This window comes from Rhodnius prolixus, unplaced genomic scaffold (assembly GCF_049639745.1).
Source record: "Rhodnius prolixus isolate KJV_2025 unplaced genomic scaffold, Rpr scaffold_5, whole genome shotgun sequence".
In the NCBI taxonomy this organism is placed as follows: Eukaryota; Metazoa; Arthropoda; class Insecta; order Hemiptera; family Reduviidae; genus Rhodnius; species Rhodnius prolixus.
In genome coordinates this window covers 44,215,715-44,242,948 of record NW_027411624.1, presented here as the reverse complement: position 1 = coordinate 44,242,948, position 27,234 = coordinate 44,215,715, and the positions used below count along the sequence as shown (strand labels likewise).

The 27,234-nt window shown below is 37.9% G+C and overlaps 1 protein-coding gene and 1 long non-coding RNA gene across 3 annotated transcripts in view; one reads left to right on the top strand and one right to left on the bottom strand.

Annotated features, from left to right (window-relative positions):
• The window catches only part of Drgx (Dorsal root ganglia homeobox), a 129,094-nt gene that overhangs the window by 100,768 nt on the left and 1,092 nt on the right, over positions 1-27,234 (top strand). For both annotated transcript variants that reach the window (XM_074136042.1, XM_074136043.1), the window contains 3 exons: positions 6,811-6,935; positions 7,314-7,424; positions 23,728-23,828. In XM_074136042.1, coding sequence (XP_073992143.1) covers positions 6,811-6,935; positions 7,314-7,424; positions 23,728-23,828 — 337 coding nt within the window. The remainder of the gene's footprint in view (positions 1-6,810; positions 6,936-7,313; positions 7,425-23,727; positions 23,829-27,234) is intronic.
• Positions 23,378-26,059, bottom strand: LOC141458288 (uncharacterized). Its single transcript, XR_012460866.1, has 4 exons — positions 25,690-26,059; positions 24,457-24,556; positions 24,133-24,362; positions 23,378-23,816 (listed from the first exon to the last, which is right to left on the bottom strand). It is a non-coding gene; the product is annotated as an uncharacterized lncRNA (long non-coding RNA).

Here is a 27,234-nt window from a genome sequence, read left to right as displayed (position 1 = left end):
ACATACATGCACGCCAACTTAATCGAGTTATTTAGAGATGTGTGTTACATAATTAATTCAATTGGGCAGGTGTGTTTTCGTATTACTCCGTAAGGAAATTGTTAACTTGGGGCTTAATGATACTGGATTTATTATTATTTTTTTTAAATTAATATTTGACGCTTTTTCAATTAATTTTAAGGTTAATTGCAGTCTATTAAATTTGAAATAATTCTAGATTGCCGAAAAGAAAAACTGTGTAAAATCCGTTTATTATTTAAGTGCTATCAGCTGTTCGTTGAATTTTCTTCAACACGTGCGTTTAACGTGCCTCATAATGGTACAAGACATAGGACTGAACACTATAGTGGAATTGTACGAGGCATGTTTTTTTAAAATAAGTACCGTTTTGAAATTTGGCCGCTACAGTGCTGCGGTCGACTTTTGGCGCATGCGCGCTGTGTACCTATTTCTGTCAGAAAGAAACCAGACACCGTTAAGTAATCATTCAACTGTATTTACGATTGTTTGTATGTATTTTTAAAAGCCTCCGCCGAAATGTGAAATACGCGCTGTGATGATTCTTTTTCTTAAGGTATGAAAGCGGCTGAAATTCATCGTGAGATCAGTGAAGTTTGTGGTGAAATCTGGAAACGAATTGTGCGACCTGCTGTTGCTTACTATAAACGCAAAAGTTTATAGGTTGTAAAAAAAGGTAAACTATGTGAACCGTTCATTATTGCCTGAATTATCCGACATTGAACTACCAATCAACTCACCAATATAGTACCAATTTTCCGTAAAAAGAATCCGCCACGTTTACAAAACAACATGGGGAACTAACTTTTCACATCTATCTCTAAGCAGATTTGGGTTTTTCCTTTTTTCCCTACTGAAATTACACAATTCTTCCTAATTTTCTTTTTTCTTTGAGCAGAAATAAGGTGAAACAATGAATATTATAACATTTAAATAGATATTTTCATATAAAAAAAATTTTTTTGCATTTTCTGATAAATTATCAAATACTTGTGGGGGAAAAATTAGTAAAAAAAATCTAAAATACATTTTTCTATGAAATAATTACACTTGAACAATTAACCAATCAGAATGGTAAGGTGGAGGTGTGAAAAAATGGGCGGCTAGATTACCCAATCAGAAGCTGGAACTTTCATGGCGGCCATGACCACGCCCTTTCCTTTTGGATTTTAATGGCTGCTATTTGAAATGTATAAACTTTATTCTCTTTATTTTCTATCTTCCAACAAATTAAGACTTAATTGAATTTTTGCAGGATTTATGGTCCCTGAAAACGAATAAAATGTTTTCAGCATGTTGCTTTCCAGAGAAAGCCATGTGTTGCTCACCTGATCTTTGTTTTTCATGGAATTGATGTTGATGTTTTTTTTTTGTTTTTGGTAGGAGATAATTGGGCTACTAAATTGTTGTTCTGATTTTTGTAGCCACTATAATATAATTGAAGATAATGATAAATTCTTTTCCATTTGGAAACCTTGTTTAGGATCTGGGAGCTCTTGGGTCTAGAAATCTATGTTTGTAAAAATGTTATAAGGTAAATTCCTTTCGCTGTTGCAGAACATTTTGACTGGAGGATGGAGGTTGAATAACAAATTACATTTACGTTTTACGGTTATATATTCGAGAGTATGTAACTAGCTCAAAACTCAATAGTGTACAGATCTTGCTCGATCTCTCTTTAAGGGATATTTAGGGTGTAAGTCTGTGATGCTGGAGAGAGAGAGAGAGAGAGAGAGAGAGAGAGAGAGAGAGAGAGAGAGAGAGAGACCGGGGTAGATTCCAGCGGCAGTAATACTGTATAGACGTTGCAGAGTATTACCCTCTATTTATACTGAATTGATATGGATGCCCAAAGGCTTGGGGGGTTATTCTTGGTGCAGGTTTAGGAAGAAGAGATACTTCCCTTACAAGATGTCCGTTCAAGGAGATTCTGACCTGTGTCTTTACGGCTGCCACTTCACGCACACACTGTTGGTAGTGGAAGCCCTTTTCCACCCCCCCACCTAAACTTACCCTTATAAAGTGCAACTGGATCAAGGGCGGTGGTGTAATATCCCTTCCCAGAGTGAAGTGTATTTTCTTCAGCCAGAGTTTCCCTTTAAATAACTTCCATAGCCCTCTATCCTTGCTAGATCCTCCAACCAACCTCCAAACCACTACAGCCACCCACAGCTGTTTGTCACGTGATTTATTTCTTGAACCAACCCCCCACTTCCTCACTGCACTCCTTACAACATCGCCATGGTAACGCATTATAATAAGGCGCCTAGTTTTATTCACATGCAAATCGGATAAAGTGAGAGCGAAGAGACAGAGAGAGAGACCAGTTCGTTGGCTAGAAGTGGTTGTAAACAAGATGGCGCCCCTCCCTTCTTAATTCCTTATATACTTTATCCTCTCTCAGTTTTCCTTTTTAATAGACTTTATGATATCCAACTAAGTTATGGCGATTTTGTTGGCAAATCGCGGAATTAAATTGCAGTTTGCCAAAGTCCTATTTCTATCTCTTCATGTTTTCTCTTGAACCCTCGTAAATGAGAAAACAATCTGGCAAGAACAGACGTTCGCCCTTCTCAATGCTACCATTCTCAAGATTCGAACTCATAATTGTTCAATCTTAGAATAATTGACCCGTAATTCTCACCAACATTATTCGTATTCCGGTCAACCGAATTCCCATTGAATTTAGAAATTTAGTTTCAAGGTAGCATGGGTCCCAAGTCGAAGAATATAAGAATATGGAAAATGTAGTCCCTTCGCCATCTTTTCCAGACCAACGCTAGCATCAGTTGCCTGGAGTGGAGTCTCCATTTAGGCTTTCTTCCTTCTCTCCCTGGGGGAGTTAATTAACCAAGAGAATCTGGGAGGTTTACCAGAATATGGGAGATGAATCCTTCTTTGTGAACCATTTTTGGATCTTCTGGAGAGAGAGAGGGAGACAGAGCGGTGCGGGAATGGATGCCAGGAAGAAGTTACCTTGGTTTCCATGCCGTTCTTAGAACATCCCTAATGCTAAGCAGGCAACAGCCCATTTCATAATAATCCCACAGCTTTCAGAACCGGGTCTACAGTGGAACAATAGTTCTGGATCATCCCTTTTTATTATTAATACATAGCTCCTAAGACAATACCAGAGAAAAAAAACGGCATTTTACAGGAAAGGTTGATCACTTCCTTCCGCCCTTAATCGAATTTGACTGGGAAGAAAAAGAAAAAAGTTCTAAATTAATGATATAGAACTATCTGAAATTAGAGCACGAAGTTTAGAAAAAAAATCGTTGGAAATCGTTTTTGAGAAAATCTAGAATACAAAAACTGAAAATTCGTAAAGCAGTACTTCCGGTATACTGGTTTGGGCCTAAAACTTAGTTTTTATTGAGTTTTTTTAGTCTAAAATTCTTCGCACTATAGTAAACGCTCCTTTCCACGTCACCAAGTCCAAACCATTCACACAGACTTGAACATTCCTTTCGTCCAACACAAGCTGCTGAAAACACGATACAGAAAATTCCATCTTAACATTCAAACACATCACAATCCCACTTGTACAACATCTATCTTCCAGAACATTTCCAGACAACTCTTCTAGACGTCTCTGATGAAGAGAGTCAGTAGAATGTTATTGGAGTGTTACCGCTGGGTAACTTCTCCACTCTGGTAAATGTGAATGTTATTTATTGTTATCATTGTTGCTTATAACGCAAAATACGTTGATAGTAACTAAATAAAAATTTAAAAAAAAAAAAACAAAACACTCACTTCCTGCCCACCAGCACTGTTCTTTCGTTACAGATAACATTGCCCATCCCTGAACAGTGGAGCTGAAATAAGCTCCCAAAAAGTGGAAAATCCATGGGCCAGCACCTGGATTCAAAACTGGCACCACCTAGTGGGAATCCACAGTAAACATTTTTATTTAAGGCAATTCCGAACAGGGTGTTTAGGGGTAGGTTTCACTGTAAGGTTACATTTCTAGGTAATGTATGGTTACTAATAAGTATCATGAGTGTTCACTCTAAAATTTTGTTTACTTTAATGAACTGGAGAAGTTTACAAGTTTATTTATTATTATGCGCAACATTTGCCTTTCTAATCTAAAATATTGAACGATAACAGTGTATTATGAACTAAAACAAACATGTCTGAACTTGTGCGTTAACAATTAAAGTGAGCTTAGTAATTAAAGGCAATGAATCAGTTAAACATTAACTGCACGCTCTGCCACCTGGGGCTCTAGTGTTCCTTAGTCTTAGTTAAGGATAATGAACGGTGATAAATCAAAAACATTCCTTTCTCAGTGATGTTCAGAAAAGGGGTTTTGAACCGGTAACTCTGATTACAGTAACAACATCGATTTACTTAAATTATAACCGCAATATGTGTGATTGTCGCGTCGTTATATGGAAGTAAAGGTGGTACTACTTCTCGCATCGACCGGTGAAAGGTAACCTTCTTGCCAGATGTTTAATTATATGAAAGGAATATATCGATTAATTATTCCACATTTTAACAACTGTAAAATTAACAACTATTTTCTATTTTAAGAGAAGCAAAATATTTCAAAAACTAAAAGACGCCATGAAAATTTTCCTCCATCGATTTTATTAGAAACATTTTCCCCGGGAAAAGTCGATTAAGGGCCCATCAGGGTGGAGGGTGAAAATTCCATGTCCGGAAGTTCCATTTTACTAAATCGATTATTTACTAATTTGAGATTTTTTTTTTTAAAGAAGTAGCTTTAAAGTACTAAGCTCTAACTCACCAACAGGGCCTCGCAGCTTCCAAGCCCATCTGTTATGTACCTCATGTTCTATTCTCTAACTGAATTAATACTCCTATTTATTTATTTAAGTCTAATTGTTGTTCCAACTAATAATATACTACTTATAGTAAGTAACTGAAATTGATAAAAATCATTCAGTAAACAAATTGCCTATTTTTTCAGGCGAGCTTTACGTCCAACTACCGAATTAGGTGTCGTGGACGGAGGCGACTAGCAAACATACTTTACTTTAAATTTCTTTTATTAACCATTAAATAAAATCCAAGGCCTATAGACCGGAAATCGAACCCACTAAACCAACAATACACCTTAGCATTGCGGGTCTAGCCTATAACCGCCTAACATTCTTTACTGTAAATTTCTTTTATTAACCCCATTAAATAAAATCCAATGCCTAGAGACCAAGAATCGAACCCACTAAACCAACAATACATCTAAGCTTTGCGGGTCTAGTATCTTAACCGCTCGGCTACCGTGGCGTCTATTTATCTGTCTATATGTGTTAAATATTAATATTTCGTTTCTGAGCCAATCATAGATATCCAAAAACAAATTTGAAGCGTTATTTCGATGTAAATTACATCGATTATGCCAACAATTTTTTTTTAATTATTCGAATTTCTAAGAAAATTATTTGATTTCGAACATTGAGAGTTGAGTGTGTTACAGATCAGTTATATTCAAATTTATTCTTAATTTTAACATAAGAAATTTTCATTTGATTTGTAATAAGTATGACTTAAAAACAAGATTAAGTTGATGTTCTTCTATAATTACTTTTAACAAAGTTAAATTACACATGTATATATATGTATATATATATATATATGTATGTGTATAAAGTGAATTTGGGCGATAAAGTAAAGTAGCAAATTTTGAAGAAGGTATATATTAATGACGTAGTGGAGGGGGTAAATTGGAAGAGGTATGGTGGGGGAACACATCTAATTACGGACTTGTAGAGTTACAAGTTTAAACTTTACCTATCCACCTCGTATTCTCAGTAGATATATATATCTACCTTCATAGACACATACACACACACAGCGCGCGCATACCTAGTGTACAATAATTAGGTTGTAACACACTAGTGTGTGTGTGCCAAGTTAATAAAGTTTTAGATTTTGCCATCACACTTCCCCCCACCTTTCTATCCCTACTACTACCTATACATTTGTATCAACTCAACAAGTTTATACATGTTAGTAATGTTCACAAATTGTGTTTATTAATTTTCTCTGTCACTCTCTCTCTCTCTCTCACACACACACACACACACACACACTTTCCGTTCTTATCCCCACTACTCTCTGATACTTGTAGAGTGAATATTTATAGAGACAGGTCTGAACATGTTAGTTAGCTACTAACTATGTTGAAATGATTAACAAAATTTCTAATGTTTTTAGTTAATTTTCCCTACTACTTGGAAAATTTACTGTCTATTCCAATGAAAAAAAAAAAAGAAAAAAGATACTAAAAGGAAATGGTTTTCATAGGAAGTTGTTTGTTTTTGAAGTCTCCTGAGTCAGGAAGAAATAATGGTCGACATAATTCAAAAATCGATGAATCGCAGAAGTTCTAATTCGATATTTCGATTCGTTGCCACCGTAGCATTAAGCTATTGAACTAATTCAGACGACCGGAAGTTTTATGATTTTTCTATTGTTTTCATCATTTCTCGAAAATGGATTCAAAGATTTTCTTTCCACTTTTTTTTGCTAACATTTCATTTCCCCGATTTTCCCCGTGAAAATGCTTCTTTAAGCTGCTTGTGGGTGGGCGGGGTGTGGATTAAAGTTCCCTCTTAACTGCCATTTAAGGGTAATGAGCATTCTCGTTACCAACAGAATATTAATGATGGCTGGACTTTCAGCTTTGATGGCGTCCTAAGTTAAGCAGCAAATACCAACCTGGTGGTGTAATCCTAAAGAAATCTTGACACCCCCAAACTTCGATTCATCAATGATTTTTAGTTATTTATTTTTTGGAAAAATGGCTTGTTCTAGGAGGTTGTAGTAGACGATAACTCTCTGTGCTCAAGTCCTGGCGGAGCAGGCGGAGGAAGTGGTGCAGGCGAAGATGAACAACGACCTCAGAGTCCTCCATCCGATCTACAACAGAATAGTCCTAAGTGAGTGTGATTTCTTTCTTGCTAAAATGCAAGTTTCTTTTTATTACAGGTCTTAAGTGCTTTGCAAATAAAAGGTTTCGAGAACTTCCGGTGAGGATTAAATCAATCAAGAAGGTAGTGTCAACAACGGCCTCTACAGTCTACGGCTGAAAGCACAACTTGAATCATACTTCTCTGACGTGGCTGATATTGTATCAGCTACTAACATCTGGGTTTACATTTCATGCCGGAACGTTTAGCGTACGAGTATAAAGAGTTTTCAAGACACACGATTTCCGAACATAGAGAAGAAAAGAGGATAGTATTCATTGATCTGACCAATTGGATGGTAGATGCTCTTTACATTCCCAATTAATTCTGTTCTCCTTGTGTTAATAGATCACCCGGAACCACGGTCTCCAGTACGGCCACAAGTCCTGCAGCGCCTACATCTATAACTCCAGCATCGCCGCATCATTTTCCCTTATTCTCTCCATTCTCTTCAGATGGGTAAGTGGAACTTAACTTTAACTTTTTTACCATAACTTAATATCTGAGCAAAGTTGGTACTAAAAGTAAGACGCGCTTAAGGAGGTTATAGATCATCTGAGGACGTTCGTATTTTTGTGAGGAAAACGTCCGCCTATGGGCAGACTGTTTGAAATTTCCCCATTAAGATCAAGTTAAGAGGACTTATTATGGGAAACAAAGCCAAGATTGATTGATGGGACTTCTAACCTTTAGTCTTGAACTTGCATCGCTTAACCTTTTTGTTTCGAGGGAGTCTAAGTAGGAAGTTGCTCAGTTGCTTCTTCGGGAGCATTGTGAACCTAGTCACACTACATCACTACCATCAACTTTGGCAAACCGTATGAATGTCTCCTCGGCACCAGATTATTGCTAGTCTCTCCTGTAAGTCCAGCTCCTGTAAGTGCAGGAGGATGAAAGGCCACGTTCGATGAATATTTAATAAACAGGAAAGACTGCCCCTCCACCCGCGCGGAATCTTGCTTTCTTTACTCCATCCCATCCACTTCGTCCAATTATCATATTTTTATAACGTCTCAAAGAGGGAAGGGGGGCGAGTGGCAGGCGAAACTACATAAAAAGTTACGGAAATAAGTCACAGGGGTTGCTCCAAGTGTAGTGGAACAGGGGGACAGTAATATATACACCCGAACCTGTTCTCACAGGAGAGGAGTAAGGGGGGAAAACACCCCCGCTCGGTCAAATGGAATTCAATTTATTTTTACCCAGTATCTCTTCTCCACCTCTTTGGCGGCGGCCGAAGAGGCCGAAGGAAACCTAGACCAAGCTTTGCGGGGGAGGAGGAGGAGGAGAATTTCTCCTTTCATTTTGTAGCTTTGGCTACCGTATGGAGCCGGTCCATCCCAGATGTTCTGCCTAAAACAGAGAGGGCGGAGAAAGACGAAGAAGTGATGAGCACACCACAGCAATGGGGTTCTGGGTGTGCTCTTTGGAGTGGACGATGATGCTAGAAGGTTAGCAAGTCCAAGACACTGAGATAGAGAGCGATGCTGGGGTAAAAAAAAAAAGAAAAAAAAAAGATGTATCTCCAAGACTTGATGTAATAACTGGGAGTCGGCAAGTTGATAGAATTTTTAAACAGAACTTCTCTGTATACATTTTTCATAGAGAAGAAGTTGATATTCCTTCTTTTTCCTGTTTTTTTTTTTTACGCAGCATCCTCTGGAGAGTGTAGGAGAGACTTGGCTCTGGCTGTAGATTGAAGGGCGTTCGGTCCGGGGGACGAGGTAACACCAAAAAAAAAACAAGGAGAGATAGAGCGATAGGGGCAGCGAGCAAGAGGAGGCGGCGGAGAATGGAAAAGAGGCGTGTCTAACTTTTTGAGCAGTATATAAAGAATTCAAGTGGCTCCAGAGAGGAAGGGGCGGCAGAATACTTTGCCTGCGAGCGCCTTAAACTAACTATATTAGACCAGCAATACAGCCACCTCGCTGCCCCCACTTGGGGCTACATAAAGTTACCTTAATAACTTTTCTTTTTAGTTTTATTTTATTTTTTATTTCAATACTCCCTCTCCTCCACTGCCACTGCCTTCTCAGTCGTTCCTTTGCACAGCAGAGTATGCAAAAAAAAAAAAACCTGCTTCCTTCCTGCTTGCTGATGATGACGACGAAACACAACCAACATGTAGAGTCCGTTTTTTTTAATGTGACTTAATTCAGACAAACTTTTCAAGCTTACATCTCTACGGTTATAGACGGGAATATAACATGTAAATAATAGTACTAATGTACTACTTTAAGACGGAAGTACTTGCAAATTTTGAAAAAAAAAAACCTCCCACTTGCGAAAATATCGTTATGTAAAATGGATTCTCTTGAATTCTTTATTCGTTAAAACATTAAATTTGTTTACGTATGCAGAAGGAATACACAAATATTAATAAAGATCATCATCATCATCAACATCCTGTTTTTCCTTCCATTTCGGTATCTATTTCCTCTTACTGTCCCTCCCAAGTTCATCTCTGCGACCCAGAAAGCTGATTTTCCTTGATGGTTGCTAGGGCTGTTGCTAAGGCTAGTCTTCCCTATACGTTCAGATATCTCATCTCCACTACCGGAAGATTGCTAAAGCTAGTCTTCCCTATACGTTCAGATATCTCATCTCCACTACCGGAAGATTGCTAAAGCTAGTCTTCCCTATACGTTCAGATATCTCAACTCCACTACCGGAAGATTGCTAAAGCGTCTTCCCTGTACGTTCAGATATCTCATCTCCACTGCTGGAAGAGGGCACTATCTTAGCTTTGTTAGGCTCCCAAGACTCACTGGACTATTTTAGAATCGGAAGGAAAAACAGGGTTTTTCTGTGCACAGCCAGTCTATGTCTTCGATGCAATTATCTCCTTTTCCAGGAAAAATGTTTTTGCTCCTTCATGCTCCTGATCTCTCTTCCAAATTCACACTCCCATGTCTTCCTGAGTTGGAGACATCCTGGTAACTATAACTCTTCACTTGCTCCCGTAAATGCCTTAAACTGTTTCTTTTCCTTTCACTAAAATAACTTAGTAGGAAGTGTTCCTGATCGCGTCAAGATTTTCCACCGGAAATACCCGCTTTCAGTTCCCGTTAGTCCAAAAAGTATTCTTTACAAATTAGTCTGTATGTTTGTGCGTGTGAAGGGTTTGAAAAATGATTCAATGATGAAAATCGTTCTTACGACAGTTCTGAGGATGAATTAAGTTCACGTATTATTGTAATGTAATGAACGGTATTCTACAATAATATAGTAATAATTAAATATGTTTTCCAGATCCTTAGAATGGCTCTTTGTAATTGTAGCATTCAATAGAATGTAGAATGATCATGAATAGTAGCGCAATCTCGGCAACACCTTAGGTTGCTTTTCGTAGTCCAGGAAGTGTCGATTGATTTCTGTTTTTTTCGATTAAAATGCCTCAAAAACTAGGCTACTTGTAACTACCTCAGTACTGCATTGTCAGTATAAAGACAGACTTCACTCGTTCCGGAGAACTCGCAACTTATCTGTGGAACTCGTTATACGATGTGAAAATCTAATCGTGTGCGTAAACATACTGCTTGAACTTGAACCCGGAACTACCAATCTTCTAGTCTAATACGCTAACATTGAGTACGTACAAATGAATACCAGAGTTTCATTTTCCGTCCAGTAGGACATCAATATAAAGGCGCCACGGTAGCCGAGCAGTTATAGGCTAGACCCGCAATGCTAAGATGTATTGTTGGTTAGTGGGTTCGGTTCCCTGTCTCTAGGCATTGGATTTTATTTAATGGTTAATAAAAGAAATTTACAGTAAAGTATGTTTGTTAGTTGCCTCCGTCCACGACACTTAATTGGTAGTTGGACGTAAAGCCCGCCCTGAAAAAAATAGGCACTACTTTACTTACTGAGTACGCGAGTTTGCTAGCAGGGAAACTCATCATCAATGTACAGAGTGAAATGGTCTTATTCAGGATGGGTCCTGACACATACCAGACATTTTCCATGCTCAGGAAACACCAAACTAAGTATGAAAACCTGCCACAAGAACTAGACTTCCTCTTAGTTCACCCTCCAGTTAGGAAAGACTCGTTTAAATAATTGTATAGTGAATATTAGACCTGGACAATCAGGCAACAGAGAGCGGTATAATCAATTATCTAGCTGTAATGGAGTGTTGGGTGGGAGGAGGCACGATGATTGGCACACTGATGGTACTGATGGTCTTAATCAAGCAAATTATTGTCCAAACCCCTTGTCCCCCAGCTGCTGTATAATAGATATTCCCAGTGCTAACTTGATAATACATTGTGATTTATACTACTAGGATGTACCACTTCAGGTGGTTGAATCTTTAATATCCGGTGTGTCCTGAATCTATACTCTAATTGACTGTGATAACCTATATTGTACTGAGCTGACTTCTCCTCTCTTGGAGTGTTCTTCTCCGGACATCATATTCCGGAAAGAATCGTCTCGCTACAAGTGGAAGTTGCTACCTTCTTCGGAAATAGTGCATTCTGTACGCATATTTGATAGTGGATTTCCCTCCCTGGAAATTCGAGTTTTTGGATAAACGACTAACCGGTGGAGCCGTTCCCTAACTTCCTTCATGAAACCTTTTCTCAAATTACTGGACAATCGCTCCAAACTCATTCTCCTGGAACAAAGGACTAGATCTCTTCACTTCACTTTTTTTTGGTGGTTGTACGGACTAGATCTCTTCAGTGCTTTAAAAAAAAAAAAAATAGAAATTCTCCGATGTGTAGTCGATGCTCTCAATTCTACATCTCCAATCTTACCATTCATCTCGCAGAACTGCAGAGACTGGTCCAGCTGGACGTTTTTTTTTTGGATAGCCAACAGAGTTGTCGCTGAACAACTCCCAGCCAAATCATTGTTTTCAACCCCCCTCTCTGCTTATTTATCTATTACATGTTTGTTTATGTAGCTCTCAGATAATTAACAAGAGAACTACTGCTGTAAGAGGAAGTCATGTGAGGATCCGGAAGGAGATCAACGACCCCCAACGAAGTTTCTCATAATTATTCTATCCCAAGTTCCCTCATGAAGCCTAAATTAATGTTTAATTGACAAAAACAAGCGGTAATTAAAAATATAGCTAGTAGAAGTGACAGACAGACAGAAAGAAGAATAATAATAATAATAATAATGAAATAAACCCGGGAATTGTGCGAAACGATGAGGGTGGTCCTTTTGTTAAGAATAGTATTTAGATCTTCCTGGGGTCGGAGTGTGATGGGTGAAACAAGTGGCTGTACATGTTTGAATGTTCACGTGCATCACATGCACAACACACTGTCCCCACACTGACTGCATGATGCAACCCTCCTGTTTTGCAATGATGATGATTACCAAGAACAATAGAGGCCTACTTCAGTGCATACTTTGTAGAATGAATGAGGGATAGGTCGTGTGAGTTCCCTTGTCATAGATGTAAGAGAGGGTGACAAAGGATTGTTTTACATCGACTTGGATCAGATCTCTCCTCCCTTACTATCATCTGCATCCCCTGCAACCCGCCGGCTTTGTTTTTTTTTTCAGTGTCACTCGTAAATAATTTAACTTCTATTAAGGAAGTGTCACTTTTAAGTGCGTCGCCCCCACTTTGCTAGATTCTATCTTTAAAAAACCCGATTACCTATTATTATTCCAATTCACGATCTTCTTAAAACTTGTCGTAAAAGTGGCCTATTTCGCCTATTTTTCCATGCGGGGCTTAACGTCCAACTACCAATTATGTGTCGTGGACGGAGGCGACTAGCAAACATACTTTACTGTAAATTTCTTTTATTAACCATTAAATAAAATCCAAGACCTAGACCGTGGGAATCGAACCCACTAAACCAACAATACTTCTTAGCTTTGCGGGTCTAGTCTATAACCGCCTAACATACTTTACTATAAATTTCTCATATTAACCATTAAATAAAATCCAAGGCCTCTAGACCAGGGGAATCGAACCCACTAACCAACAATACATCTCAGCTTTGCGGGTCTAGCCTATAACCGCCTAACATACTTTACTATAAATTTCTCATATTAACCATTAAATAAAAACCAAGTACTAGAGACCGAGAATCGAACCCACTAAACCAACAATACATCTTAGCATTGCGGGTCTAGCCTATAACCGCCTAACATACTTTGATATAAATTTCTTTTATTAACCATTAAATAAAATACAAGGCCTAAGACCGGAAATCGAACCTAGTACCACAATACATATTAGCTTCGCAGGTCTTATGTAAAAGTGGATTGTAGATATCATGAATGTCAATAACACCAATTTCCTACGTTCTAATTTGGACGTTCACTTCATACAATGCAATCATGTTTAATTCTTAAAACATCCAGACATTGCACTGGAGATAAGTTTTAGAGGAAAACTCACCGCCTCTCCCGTCTCTTAAAGTTAAACAAATTTCCCTGGAAAATGATTTAAATAAAAGTCACGGAAGTTACAACTCTTACAGTTTAAAGAAAACCTTGGTTTTCCCCCGTTCTTCCGTGGTACATCCGGTTCTTGAATCCCTGATTTTCACCACACAATTACCTTTTTAATTTTACATAAATGGTTTACCATTCTTAGTGCACTTTAATATGGGAGCTCAGTAAACATGCCTTGTTTGAAGAAAATGAATCTAGAAGTCAGAAAACGCCATTATGAAAAGCTTCTAATGTCGTTTCCTATAGGAAATTAATCTAATTTTACCATCAAACTAAATAAAGAAGGTTGTAGTTCGCGAGCAACTAGGGCGCTATTGCTAGATTATGGTGTAAACAGTGATGTAAGAGTGCCGGTTTAAAGAGGACAGTTCCACTTTCGGTTGGTGTTGTATAAAGAGAGAGAGGGTGGCACACAGGAAGAGGAAGTGTTCCAAACCATTGAGTAAGATTGTGCAGACAGACGTATAAAAAAGAAATCTCTCTGATGTTCCAAGCTGGAAGAGTTGGAAGCTGGCTAGAGTATCTATATAATAAAAGGGAAGAAATGGCCGCACTAGAGACAGATAAGGAGGAAGTAAACGGTGGGTGGTAAAAGAAGTAAAAGATATATATAAGGCACACTAACAAGTCCTGGTAATTCCTGCAAGATTGAGGCGGAATAAAGGGCTATAAAAGGCTATACAGTTAATAGAAGTGCGAGCCATGTCTGGACAGTGTAACGCCCCGACAATGTCTTTTTACACAGGAGTGTGCTCTCATTCCTCTGCTAACACTGTAACTCCAGCAATCTGGAAGCGATCTTAATGGGCTTTCCTGCTACATCCGCCATCATTGTGACGTATTTAATTCCTGTTTCATCAGTATTTCAATTGTTTAACTGCCCGCTCTGAATAGAATCGAATTAGTCCAAGTGAATTGAAATCTTTTTTGTAAAAAAAAAAAAATCAGGGATCACCTAAAGAGGAACTTTACCCCGTGAAATCACGGAAGTCGGGAATCCGCGTGATTAATGGGTAATCTTCGCTTACTATCCCAGAGTAAAACAAAGGGAATCCTCCGCTCTGTATAAACTTGATTATTTCCAAAGGATTATAACTTTCAATGTTTATGAATTAACTAGATTGGAATTAAGATGGAAGGTGTTCTAGAAGATATCCTACAATTCCCAGTTAGCTGAGCGTTACGCCGTTACTAACGTGTTGCAGATAATCTGCTAAGACCGCTGCTCCAAGAGTGTCTTTAGGGAGATCAAATGTGTGGGGGGGGGGAACGGCTGGCTGCAAGGAGTTGTTTTAGCTCTTTGTACTTAGGGCAAACTTAATGCTGCTTATCCTAGCAAGATGTGTGCAATATTAATTTTGAGTGTAGCCTAAGATGGTTGCCTTAGGTCTGGCTAGAGCTGGAAGCTCTATAGAAGACTTGTTTGATAATCAACGTGTGAAGGAGCGCCGGAGATACATCGAGCTGTGTGGTCTGGTGTATTTCGTCACAGTGATTCAGCTTCCTCCTCACCTTCTTGGCAACATTTTGAATCTTGAATGGACGAAGCGGCCGCGAACATTGGCCAGGATTTCCTGTGCTCTCTCTCTCTCACTCTGCAACGCCTTTGATCAACCCAACAGCCTAGTAACGCTTCTCTTATTATTCAATTTGATTAATTAACGAGCCCCTTAACGTTCGAGCTCGGTCCTTTATTATCTCTCAGATGGCAACCCATTCTACTCCAGCGCCTCCTCCTCCTCCTATAGCACTTTCCACTCACGAATTCCTTACCAAGCAAGCGAAGACACAAACAGCCATCCAGGTGGTGTCCATAACTTCCATCACATTAAAGTTTGAATAAAGGAAGCTACTAATTCACCTAGTTGTTTAACGCCATATTAATTGAGCCCAACAAACAGACGGACTTAAGATGTTACCTTAACAAGGCAAGTACCTTTCCACTGCCGTCTAAATATCTGTCCCTTCTTAATGGCATTCATAATGTTGACGTACTTGTTTAATTTTCCTTTTGAATAATTTATTTGTTCACTTTTAATTAAAGGTTTAATTCGTTAAAAATTTATTAGTAATTAGGATCTTTATTAAGTGCTAGATAATCTAATCACATCTTTGATCTAATAATTAAAATTTCTTATTTTAATTTCACTCAGTTTTCATCTGAAATATTGAAAATATTGAACTCTAAGCTCCAAACACTTTTATAGTTTCAGCATGGTGTCGCAACTGCTTTACAGAATCATTATGTTCCTTCATGAAGTTTGGCTTAGCAAAGCAGCGAAACATACCTAGTTAGATAACCAAAGCTACGGCTAGACCCGCAATGCTAAGATGTATTGTTGGTTTAGTGGGTTCGATTCCCCCGGAATCTAGGCCTTGGATTTTATTTAATGGTTAATATGAGAAATTTACAGTAAAGTATGTTAGACAGTTATAGGCTAGACCCGCAATGCTAAGATGTATTGTTGGTTTAGTGGGTTCGATTCCCCCGGAGTCTAGGCCTTGGATTTTATTTAATGGTTAATATGAGAAATTTACAGTAAAGTATGTTAGACAGTTATAGGCTAGACCCGCAATGCTAAGATGTATTGTTGGTTTAGTGGGTTCGATCCCCGGTCTGTAAGCCTTGGATTTTATTTAATGGTTAATATGAGAAATTTATAGTAAACTATGTTAGACGGTTTTAGGCTAGACCCGCAATGCTAAGATGTATTGTTGGTTTAGTGGGTTCGATTCCCCCGGTGTCTAGGCCTTGGATTTTATTTAATGGTTAATATGAGAAATTTACAGTAAAGTATATTCCTCCGTCTCACAGAGACATTGGAAACTGCTCGTGTCTAGTGGTCCATGGACTAATCTTCTTTGTTGCCATCTTCATTGTTGTATTCTGTTTGAAATGAACAGTGAACGCTAATCCTGCTGATCGGAACAGAATATGAGAGGTTCTAGTACCACTGTCAACCATCAACTTTGCTAAGAAGTTGGAATGATCTTGTGGCAAAAAATTTAGAAGCCGTCTTCCAAGTGATTATAGTAAGGCGACACTATCTTCAACTTTGATATCATTTTCCTAGCTTTGGTTTTTTTTTTCTTTTCGCCAGACTACCAGGGCGGTCTGTCCTGTTTCGATTCCGAGCGTCGAAACTCACACACACAGACTTCATTTCCGTTAAGGGCTCTCTCTAAATAGTGATACTATTGGGAAGCTGAGCAGGATTTCTTTAGATTTCCCTTAAATTGTCCCTTACAGGTCATTGTTCCTTACTGGTCATTGTGCCTTACTGGTCATTGTCCCTTACAGGTCAAATGTCCCTTACTGGTCATTGCCCGTTATAAAAAAGACAGAACACTGTCCAAAGCTAATGCACTAAAAAAACGTCAAAATCTAATTATCTCGGAAGTTGACATCCTGAATTAAAGTAATAACAAAATTTATATATTTAATACAACCGGAAATGGATAATTAATTACAGTTCAATGCTGCAAATGAATAAAATAAAACTTACGATAACTTAAATTGGAAAAGAAGTTTTTTTTTTTGTTTTGTTTTGTTGGTAAACTGATTAGGTTAACTTTTCGTGTGGATATCGAATTACAGGAGCAGAGAGTATGTGTGTGTCAACCGCCGGCTATCCGGACAATCTGATTATCTCTAATGTGAGAGAACGACGCACACTTGCCGGAAGAGAGCAGCAAGTCGCGTGTTAGCCAGTCTTAGTGTCTCTGTGCATATGGCTCTCGTGTGTTTTCCTTCCTGTGTTGGATGTCAACTTGATCGTACTGCCAGCCAGCCAGCTAGCTAGGATGGCCTCACAGAGAGACAAACGGATAGATGTTAACTTTGTTAAGGGTAGTACACTCTTGATTCATCTATTATTAATACTCTCCAGCTCCTCGCACACTATCCAGCTTAAACTACATACTAGTCTTGGTGTGTGCGAGATGGAAAACAAGTCCGCTCTCCTTCTAATTAGCTTAGCGAAGGAGTATTAGTAGGAGGAGGCGTTATCCTGGGCGAGCACTGAGCGGCTTTCTCTACTCTCTCTGTGTTCTACCAAGTCGATGAAATATTCTAACGACACCTGCGGCTCTATTATATGGCCTTACCCATCTTCTTCCCTATACGCCATTTTGTAAATTACAAACTGTACTCACCGTATCTTAACCATTTTCATAATGAATCAAATTAGAATTAAGAATTTAACAATTAAATAATTCATTCCTGATATTTTCCAAATCTCATGTTCAACAATAACATGATTTTTTTTTTTCACTTTCACTCACAAGGTAAGGAAAAAGTTATTTATTTAACAAGTGTGGAAAGTAGTACTTTTCCTCGCACGAGACAGGGTTTGCACGCACGAGCGAGCAAAGCGAGGCGAGTGCAAGTGCAAATTGCCGAGTGTGAGGAAAATACTTTAGACTCGAGTTAAATATAATATTTTTTCTGCAACCATTAGGGTTATTAACTTAAAAAAAAAAAACTAAACAGGAATCACTAGAATCCATTTTAAATTTCTATAAGGTAACACTATAACCTTTCTAACTGTTATAATTAAAAATATCTAATTATTTATTAAAATATTTTTATTTCTATATTCCTTTCAATTTTTATTTTATTTTTTAATATTCGTTTTTTAATTATTTAGATAAAATAAATTTAAATAAGCTTATCAAAGTTTTACAGAAAATATTTAATAACAAAACTTCTTATATCAAGGAAGCACAATAAAGTTTTTTCACTCACTAGTGAGGTAAAGTTGGGCATTACACAGCTGATTTTTAATTGAGTAATGAGAACATTCCTACATGGTTGCAGAAAAAATGAATTTCCATCAAAACAAGTTCGAATTTTCACCGGGAAATATAATTGATGGATAAATTATCTGAATAACTATTGTACGGTTCTGCATCTTGTATGCTGCAAGAGGTAGAGGGTGTTCTAAAATAGGATCTCGATGGCGTCATACTTAAGCTGAGGAATCTGTGTTAAATAATAAATTACATACGTGGTAAATTTAATTTTCTCTAAAGAAATTGATTGAAAAGGACGAAAGCAGTTACTGCCTCTCATATCTTGATCTAAATAAGGGATTAAATTCAGCCCTATTGGCGGCGGGAGGGGGAGGAGAAGAAATTCAATACCTCCAAAGAGTTAACTTGATTAAAGATTCAACTGTAATCGGATAGGAGAGTTCAGCGTCCATAAACTATGTTATACATTAGTTCGCCAAATCGCCTAATTCGATATATATCTCTCTACATTAGGCTGCAGCATCCCATTATTACATTACTAATCTCTTCAGTTTCTCTCTTGCTCCTTATTTTCAATTTATTCTGGTACTAATTAGATTCCTGCCAACCTGTACTGAAAGGTGTGGGAAAAACTTACTGTAATTATACTTAACACCTTTATACAAACTTTGGTCTGGGACTAATGTGAACTCGATTCGCTTAGTTCGAAACCAGGGTGAGGAAATCGACTAGTCAGTTGGAACTCCAATATTCTGGACGACCAAAGGAAGTGGAAAAGAACCGCAGAATGACTTTTCCAATTTTCCTGTTAAGAGTTTCCTTTATATTCCTCCCTGAGTCTTTGCTTCTGTTTTGAATAAGCTCTTATTTCCGGGAAGATAAAGGAGGATCTGTTTTTTTTTTTAAAAAGTATTACAGCGAACTTACTTCCTGCTATCTTGTCCCCCTACAATTTTTTAAATATTTTAGAAAATCCCCCCCACCACCATTACTACGGTGAACTTACATGTGATAGGTACACGTCACAAAAGGCCATCATATCATTAAATATTTACAGTAAAACGATATGTTTTGTAAATCTCTTATATGCGAGTGCACATTAGGAAATACATACACACACCACCGCTGCATAAAATCCAATGGATTTAAAATATTAAAAACTTTTGTGGTAGAATAGAGAGTTGGAGGGATAAGATTGTGGAGGAGGAGGAGGGGAATTGTGGTGGAGTGAACAGTCAGGGAGGTTACAGAGCTCTATAAACTTGAGTATGGGGGTTCCGAGTTAAGCCTTTATGAAAAATACATACCTTGAAGACTGTTTACTTAGTTACTGAGAGAGTGGGACCTGGCAAGATTGACTGAATGTGAAAAAGAGAAAGGAGCAGATGAGAAAACAGGATGAGAGAGAAATAAGAGCCCAGGTTCAGTGAGAAAGCGGAGGATATAAAAAGGAAAATACCATTTTAAAAGATTTCATTTGGCCAAGTACGTAATGGAGGGCGCCTGTGTCAGGGTAAGTAAGTGGGTGGATGAACGGCAGAACAGCTCAGGAAGGATTTGTGTCGGTTTGGGTTTTGCCACAAAATGTATAACAGCAGGAGGTTTGCTGTTAACTCTCGCTCTCCATCTCCAGGAAGAGGAGACTGTTCCTCCCCCCAAATCTTCAGGACGCGAGTATATAGGCGGCGAAACCTTTTCCATCCAAACTCACAACACATTCAATATTTTAAAAAACTGAAATTTCAGAATAATAAAATTTTCTTTAGACATTGATGGCTGTTCTGCATTCAAATTCGAATCCAGACTTCAGAAAGATAAGTAGTCTAACGCTGGGTGAGCAATATTTGTCTCTTAGGGTGCCAATTATAAAGCATAAATTAATTAGTCAAATGAGGTTATGTCAGCCTCGTTCATTTCAAATCACTTCTTCTGGTTTCAGAAACAGTTTTCAAACAGATACCTCCAATTGCCCTATATGCAGCATTCCCGAAAGAGAGGATTTACAGCACTTTTTATTAAAATGTATGAGGCTGCAATCTTATAGAGATAAATACTTGAATAAATACATCTCTAGTATTTCAGATGTAGATGTTCAAGTTCAAGTTCTATTAGATGTAGCCGATATTGATAAATTAAATAATCCATTTTATTTTGTAACAAGTGCCTTTAATTTTATTTTTTTTTTTTTTTTTTTTTATCTACGCCACCCGTAAGTCACGGCAGTTCTGCCATTCGACGTCGGGCTTCCCAGTACACTAATGCTTTTTTCCTGTAGATACCGTCCGATAAGATAAGACTTCTTATGTCCTCGATAGAAGGACACACTTCAAGGTGTTCGGAGGACATGTCTTCTCTTCCACACAGAGTGCAGGTCGGGTCCACCGCCAACCCAATGCGACATAGGTGGGCCAGCAAATAATCATGACCCGTGAGCAGTCTGAAGCAGGCCACGCCATCCCTTCTTGTCAGATTAGGTGGAACTCGTCCACCTGGTTCAACCAATACTTGCCATCGTTTTCCATCCGCTTTTTGCTTTTTGTCTGCACTTCACTTCTGATCGAAGACAGGCAGCAGTTATCATTTTAAAAGCATGCATAAAGATCGGTTGCTCAGGTTGATCCATTTGCGCACCTCTTTTTACCAATTCATCGGCTCTCTCGTTTTCAAGCAGCCCACAGTGTCCTGGAATCCATTGGAGCGCTATTGTCTTATTGCTTTTATTGGCAGCCTCAATCGCTGCTCTGCATTTCGCTATGACTGCCGACTCTGCATAGCTCGCTCCATATAAGCCATTTTAATACAGGGCAATCTAAGAACGAGTTTGATAAATTAAGTGGTTATTATAACACTAAATATAATGAAGAAAATCTTCAAATTGGAACTTATCATTTCCCTAAAGATCTTACTATTAATGATTTTTCTGCAACTGGACCTACAGTATTTGAGTACTTTTACAATAATGCTTATACTAAGAATGATATATCACAAACATCATTTTCTATCCCGAAAACGGTTGAAATGGGTTATTCGTCTACTAATGTTTATAAAAGGAGAACTATTACGCCTCGTACAAGGATTAGGATTAAATGGAATCCTAAGGCTAATACTATTGATGCTCCGGATATACTCGTATTAAATGACTCTGCAAGTTTTGGCGCATTTTGTCGTAAATTAAATGTTAATAAAGCTCCACCTTTGCTATACATACGCCCATACAGTGGCGAGAAAAAAGATGTTAATGCTAAGGATGGCACTCAAATGATTGTATCTTATATTACTTGTAGAGTTAGGGCATATTATAGGTTTATGTATAGTGGTAGGTTGTATAATGTGAGTGTTTAATTTTTTTGTAGATGGAAAACCGCAGAATAAATTGTTTTGAGAAACTAATGCTGTTTATTCACTGAAGTTATGGCCTGCCTATTTTCTGGAAGTTGTCTTCTGCTTGAATTTAAATTATTATTCGAATAGGTTGAAGTTTGCTTGCTTCGTTGGAATCAACGAATTTCCATGGAATGATATTGTTAGAATCGCAGCACGCGAGTCAACAAAGACCACGGCTCCAAGGACCCCACTTCACTTTGTCAAGGGCTAATAGTATTCCGGCAAGCTCGCCATCATAATTAGTGGATACTTTCCCCACAGGTGCTGATATTTGAAAAGGCTTCAGAGTACACACCGGCTCCTGCATTATATCTTGCTTCTAGGGCTGAACCGTCTGTGTAGACATGAAACCAATCTGGTGAAGGGTAACGATTAATAATGGTCTCTAGAGCTATTGCCTTTAGCTCCCACTCAGGCGTTATTCCTTTTTTAACAGCTCTAGTTAACTGAAGGTTACATTGTACCTGCGCTAATCTTAGGGGGCTTTTTGGGTATATAAATGCCTCTCGGTTTGTGCAATCTAGCTGCAGGCCTCCATTACTTCTTTAACGTTAGTTAGTTTGGAGTTTATAAAAATACTTTTATAATTTTGTTTTGTTTCTAATTTTTAGTTTTCAATTCAAGTTTTTATTTATGTTTTATAAGGTTTTATTTTACATTATTAAACCAAATTCCATTTGTATTGGGTAGAACCCTGAAAACTAATGGAATTATTCTGTTCTATTCATTCAATTTAAAACAAAAAAAATTCTTAGGCTTTCCAGCGAATTTTAGCGACATATTGAATTTGCCAATACAATATAGCCTACAAAGGCTATTAGCACCATCTACCTGTTTATGACCAGGGTGCTTATTGCCTCCTCTGGTCCCCCGGTACTGTTTGCGACATGATCTCCTCATGGTCTTGTATCGTTGTATCGTTGGCAAACAGGAGGATGCAAGAGGCCACATTATCCTCAACCCATCCTCCATACCTTCCTCAGGAGTTCCCGGGGGGGGGGGGGTTCATCAACACCTCCCTGTGTTGAAGAGGAGAAGCCTGTTACGTTGAAGCCCCTTTTTCCTTGTAAACACTACTAATCACTGATTTTAGTTTTTTTAATTTAAGGTGCGCCAAACGGACGGGTCTGGAGGGTGAGCTCTAGAGAAGGGGAGCCCCAATAGATCCAAAGGGGGTTGTAGTGGCGTAGGCCTTAAAGGACGCCCTACTAGAATCTTAATCTTAAGGTGCGTCAACATCTCATTGGTACATGGCCCAACTTTTCATTGCCAGCTTTCTCTCGTTATACCTCATCGCCTATCTCATTTTTGGGAATAGTTCCTGGATGAAGATAGCTCCTGAATATTCACTCCTTCGAAACTGTATTGTCTGACTAGTAGATCTCCAAATCTCTTTGCTCTTTTGGTAGTCACCACATAAAAGTAAAGTAATTGCCTATTTTTTTTCAGGCGAAGCTTTACGTCCAACTAACAATTAGGTGTCGTGGACGGAGGCGACTAGCAAACATACTTTACTATAAATTTCTTTTAACAAAATATATTGATGTTAAATTATCTATTCTAGATTTACTTAATATAAATCTATTTAGAGGAAAAAATATTAACTTGTATCACTTAAGTGACCATCTCAAGTGATAAAAGAAAATATTAAACGCTTTGTTTTGGATAACTCTTCAGTAATGTTGTTTCATTCTTCATGATAGGAAACCTCATAGGCTCCTGGCGCTCTCTACGCCATTGTTGGGGTTGGGAAATAGAATATTCACTCCTAACAAAACCGCTAATGATGTCTGAGCCAACGAAATAATGTATTCAACATTTATTTGAATAAACAGACCGTATTATAATAATAAAAAATGATTTATTCTCTTTCAAATTATTTAAAAAATATATACATATATAAAATTCAATGTGGAACTTGGGAAATATTTAAATTTGTTATATTTACCAGAGCGTTCTGGAAAAGGAAGACATTTGGTAAAAAAAGAAATAAATCTGTGCACTTGAAGCAGAATAGATTTATATTGCTCAGTGTTTTGCATATTAAGTCTATAGATTATACGCAAACATACTTCTACTACTTCTGTTTGCACATCTGTTCGTTGTATTTTTCGGTTTTGTCTTCCCTCTTTGGCGTTTACAGCACTACAGAATATATTTACCATTTGTTTTGGTATTTTTTTGTTGGCAGAGTTGGTTTCCGGCCTGTCACGGATTCAGCGCTAACTTCAAGGAATACTCCGTTATTCTTCCCGCCACAGTTTGGGCCTCCTCTATTTCCTGTTATCAAAGGTAAATATACATATATTTTAGTAAGAATGTATGCATGTAAAAGTGTTTATTGTAGAGTACTGTTCATCTTTGTTGGTGACTGATTCATTAATCCAAAAGTAAGATAGATTACCAGATTCAGTGAAACCCTAGTTCTTAGGTCGAAAACTTGACCTTAAAACAAAAACTTTTTGACTGAAACTGGCAATAATCTACATTCCTTTATATTTATTTATTTAATTTTTTTTATCTAAAAACAATTGTTATTGTCACTTTCACAATGTGGGGGCTTGCAAGACAATAATCTGTAGGCAAGGGCACCTACCTTCCATCTTAAATCATTTATCTAATCATCTGCGACATCAGCAGCAGAAAGCCTGGTTTGGCTCTGCTTAAACGCAGTTTGTTGAAGGCTTAATAATCTTCATCCTGATTTCCTGTCTCAGACCAAGATCTCGACACTCGAAACTCAGAAGAGTACCTGGTTTGGCATATCGATAAATGCTTCTCCTTACAAAATCGATCAACTGTATGTAACGCTGTCTCCTGACAATTCTGGGCAAAAAAAAAAAAATTTATAACATTGAAGTCTACACAGTTTTATTTTATTGTATTGAATAAAACCGTAGTACTTAATTTGTTTGTTTACCTTAAATGACCTTTTTACCATAAAATTCTGTTCCTCTTGCTGGAACAGAAGCTGTTGGAGTCATTGACAACAGAATTCACACGCATGTGCCGAGATCTATCTAAAAAAAATATATATATATATAAAATACCTTAGTAAAAGAAAATGAAAGAAAAACTAAATAAACAAAATAAATTATAAATCACGAGCACTTATATTAAAATATGGCCGAGATACAAAATCGTATACAACAATGTTTATTATAACAAGATAGATTCTACTAAGTCTTGGTTAAGGCATATGTCTAATGTAATTGATTCTGCGGCCGGAACACTTACAGTATTAGAGGCAGGGTGGTTGGTTCGTTCAGCCCAGTGCTTTCTATGATCCAACAGTTATTAATAATAATTATGTATCACCTAACCAAGGGTGTTAGAGCCACTTAATGGACAGCCAATTTGCTCAACACAACCAGTTTAAAGGGATAAGGGGAAGAGTTTCGGTTAGGAGAGGATAAGAGACAAGGAGAAGCTGGTGGGTTATATAGCCCACCCTGGGGCAGAGAGAGAGAGAGTTAGCAGGGGTACTCTCTCTTTAATATATTTTGATTATGTAATAAATAACTGGAGACGGTTATAAATTCGGATTACACTGGAGATCCAGAGTACGATGACTGTTGGCAGAAAAGGGAGAAGCTTCTAGTGGAAGACATTATAAATCTTGCAGTTTGAAGGTCTCAGGTGGTCCTACTACAGCATCCTGTAGCTCCTCTCAAACGTTCCTCTCTTGTCCTACTAGCTTTTATCAACTAACACACCAACATAACACCAGTTAGGCCCTTGTTATATAATCAGGTTACTGATGTGTCTCAAATGATTGTCTACTAATGTGCCGACACGATAAATGTTAACACAGGGAGGAAAAAAAGAAAGTGTGGTTTTGGAAAATTCCCTTAACTTTCTTTTCACCCTAACTTGATCGGGGTTTCCGGGGTGGTGAAAATGATTGCCCTTAATCGAATTGTCCTAGAAAAATGACAGCAATCGGGACACGATCATTTCTTCATGCAGTTCACGCACGGAATTCTCCGCATTCAGCTGGTATTTTGCGAAACTTTTACGAGTCATCTAACACACATTCAAATTAAATAACTGTTAGGGATCCAGGAAAATAATGAAATAAAATGTGCAACCGAGTATATTGGAAGTATAACTATTTGCAAATACAAACTACTAAAATCAGAATGGTATTTACCTGACTTTGTATCCTCTTTGAATCTTCAAGTCAAAAAAAAAAAAATCTTGAACCAAGACAGAATTTACACTATTTCTAAAATTCAAAAATTTAACCATACAACTTAATAATGAACAAAACAAAGGCTATGTACGGCCACTCTTAAAGGTTTCACCAGGTTTACACTTGTCGCCAGCACACTCTACAGCAAAAACTTGAACGTTACTGTACTAATAGTAACCAAGCTACACCGCTGTTTACCATGTCGGTATTAGCTAGTGTGTACGTTTGAGAGTCAGTTATCGTTTTTATGTATTGCTGGAAAATAATGAAAAAAGTTTTCATGTAAATTGTCATAGAAATGGAAGAGCTCTGATCGGGTAAATCTAATTTGTCTATTTATTTGTTCAAAGCGAAAGATGGGAAAGAAAAAATGACGTAGAGAAGAATATGGGACGGGTGCTTGTATAAAAATATATTTCATAACAGGAGAGATAGGAGAGGAAAATGTTCCTACAGGCAGCAGTATAATCGAGGTAACGTCGCAGAAGTAGGTAGTGTTTGCAGGGCTCTACCATATAGTATGAGGTATATATGCCTCATATAAGACACAGCAACGACTCTCCATCTACCCCGGGCTGGGTACTTGCGCTGAGTACATAACTCAAGTACGATATTAGATTACAGGTACCACCCTGGGCTTGCTGATGTGATCATATAGTCGGCAGTGTAGGCAGCCTCCTCCTAGTCTACACTCACCGCAAGTTGTTTGTCATAACTCTTAAGCTTAGTATCCACCAAGTATACATACGCACACTCGTTCGACAAGCTTTTGCTAACAACATACAACTTTCTACAAAACTTGATTATCTAGGTGCCTGTGTGTGTGTGTGTGTATGTATGTTCCTAAGCGTAGGTAGAACTTTGTGGCATACCGTCCTGCCCTGGTCGATCGCATCTGTGGGAAACTACCGTAGTCTGTCCCACTGCTGACACTACCTTGGTGGGCCATAGTAAACTAACTTAGCAAAGAAAACATTTTTATCTTGTTAGTCACCGCCCATGCCACCCTGCAGTTCCGTATTTGCCCTTGTTATCGACAATCTAGGAAAGACCTTTCTTTTATGTGCATAAAAACATGTAGTCGACTTTGCTTTACTGTCATCATTACAACAAAATCGATACCTCAAATTTGTTTTATTTAATATTGAACTCCCAGCATGCTATTCATGACATTTACTATTAGCTAAAGGAACTATACTTAGTTGTAAACTGGTATTGTACTAAAGAGAAAGATGAGAAGGAAGAAGCGCTTAATACGATAATTTCTGCAAAATATAAGTTATTCAAGCTTAATTATTCAAAAATTTGTTAACAACATAGTACCAGCTAATGGTAGTATTTCTAATAAAAAATATTTCAAGACACAAGGTAAATGCAAAACGCAACGAAAATTATTAAAATGACAGTTCAAGAAATGTCTACCTGGCAGCTGCACCTACTTGACAAGCTATCACTTCATTGTATTCCTCTTTCTTGTTTTGTTCTATTCCTTATGTCATGTAT